Source organism: Nannospalax galili, unplaced genomic scaffold (assembly GCF_000622305.1).
Source record: "Nannospalax galili isolate Female #2095 unplaced genomic scaffold, S.galili_v1.0 scaffold1611, whole genome shotgun sequence".
Lineage (NCBI taxonomy): Eukaryota > Metazoa > Chordata > Mammalia > Rodentia > Spalacidae > Nannospalax > Nannospalax galili.
Window position 1 is genome coordinate 11,890 of NW_008329147.1, and position 1,567 is coordinate 13,456.

Here is a 1,567-nt window from a genome sequence, read left to right on the forward strand (position 1 = left end):
CCTGGCATAGATATAAGGAAATGGGTAAGAAACACCACCTGAGGAGTACCAATGGGTGCTGGGAGGGGGAGAGTCAAGTCAGTCCTTTTAAGGGTGTGACTTTGAGGGACACAAATGTGACTTCTTAGGATGTTCTCTCTCACTCTCTCTCACATATATGTATGAGAGAGAGAGAGAGAGAGAGAGAGAGAGAGAGAGAGAGAGAGAGAGATTGGGGAATAATAATGGGCCTGGCAGAGTGGAGAGGATTTAAATACAATAAAATAGTGTATGAAATTCACAAAAATTCAAAAAAAGGAAAAAAAGGCATTGAAATATTAAGTGCTGAGTAAGTGTTGATGAGCTAATGAACAGTGCCTCAGTGACTTTCCACTGCACTTACCAGGTCTTTTTATTTTCCAGCTGCTTCCACAATTTCTATTCACAGAATGATTCTGATAAACACAACCACAGTGAGTGGCTTCCTTCTACTGGGGTTCTCTGACAACAAGGATGTACAGATCCCACAAACTTTGCTCTTCTTGGTGATGTATCTGCTGGGCTTGGCAGGTAACTTCATCATCATCACCATCACAACACTGAAACAGCAGTTCCAATCACCAATGTATTACTTCCTGAGGCACCTTGCCCTTCTTGACATCTCCTTACTTTCTGTCACTGTCCCCCAGTCTATCCACAATTCCCTGACTGGCAGTGGATACATTTCCTATGCTCAGTGTGTGCTGCAGGTTTTCTTCGTATCCTTAGGTGGTGCTGAGTTGACCATTCTCACGGTGAAGTCTTATGACCACTATGCAGGAACTTTGTACACAGCAACAACATTCTCTATGAGATTGTGCAGGGGCAAAATTATCCACCAATTCTTCTGTGATGTTCCACAATTGCTCAAACTCTCCTGTTCCAATGATTACCTTGGAGTGGTTGGTGTGGCTGCTTTTACGTCTTCTTTGGGGTTTGCCTGCTTCATGGCCATCATCCTCTCTTATGTCCAGATATTCTCCACAGTTCTCAAGATACCTTCTACTGAAGGTAGGTCTAAGGTCTTTTCTACTTGCCTGCCCCACCTCTGGGTGGTCTCATTTTTTATGTCGACAGGCGCCTGTGCATATCTCAAGCCGACTTCAGACTCTCCAAGTGCTCTAGACCTCATCATCTCCATTTTTACACAGTATTACCCCCGACACTCAACCCTGTTATGTACAGTCTGAGGAATGAAACCATGAAGGGGGCTGTGAGGTTGCTTTTAGGTAGAGCATTCATTCAGTCAAAAATATTTCTGTCCTGTTTTTAATAGCTGTCAAGTTAAACACAGAAATGCATTTAGACATTCAGATTCTTTTGATTTTTGATGTCAGTTAAGAGTGATACACTTTACCTGTAAATTAAACATATTGCATAACCATAATCCTTATAGAAGGACTTCTCATTTCTTTGCATTTTACTATTGAAACAATTCTTGCTCCTTCAAATAATGAGAAACGAAACAATCACAACCTTGTAACACTGACTTAGTACTTCTGACCTCCCAATGCACTCACACAGCACACATTGACAACCAAGCCCATGA

General features: G+C 42.1%; 1 protein-coding gene across 1 annotated transcript; it reads left to right on the plus strand.

The window, feature by feature from the left end:
- The first annotated feature begins 428 nt into the window (after positions 1-428).
- LOC103735058 (olfactory receptor 14J1-like) lies at positions 429-1,208 on the plus strand. Its single transcript, XM_017798402.1, has one exon. The coding sequence runs from the start codon at positions 429-431 to the stop codon at positions 1,206-1,208; it is 780 nt and encodes a 259-aa protein (XP_017653891.1).
- Positions 1,209-1,567: the final 359 nt, after the last annotated feature.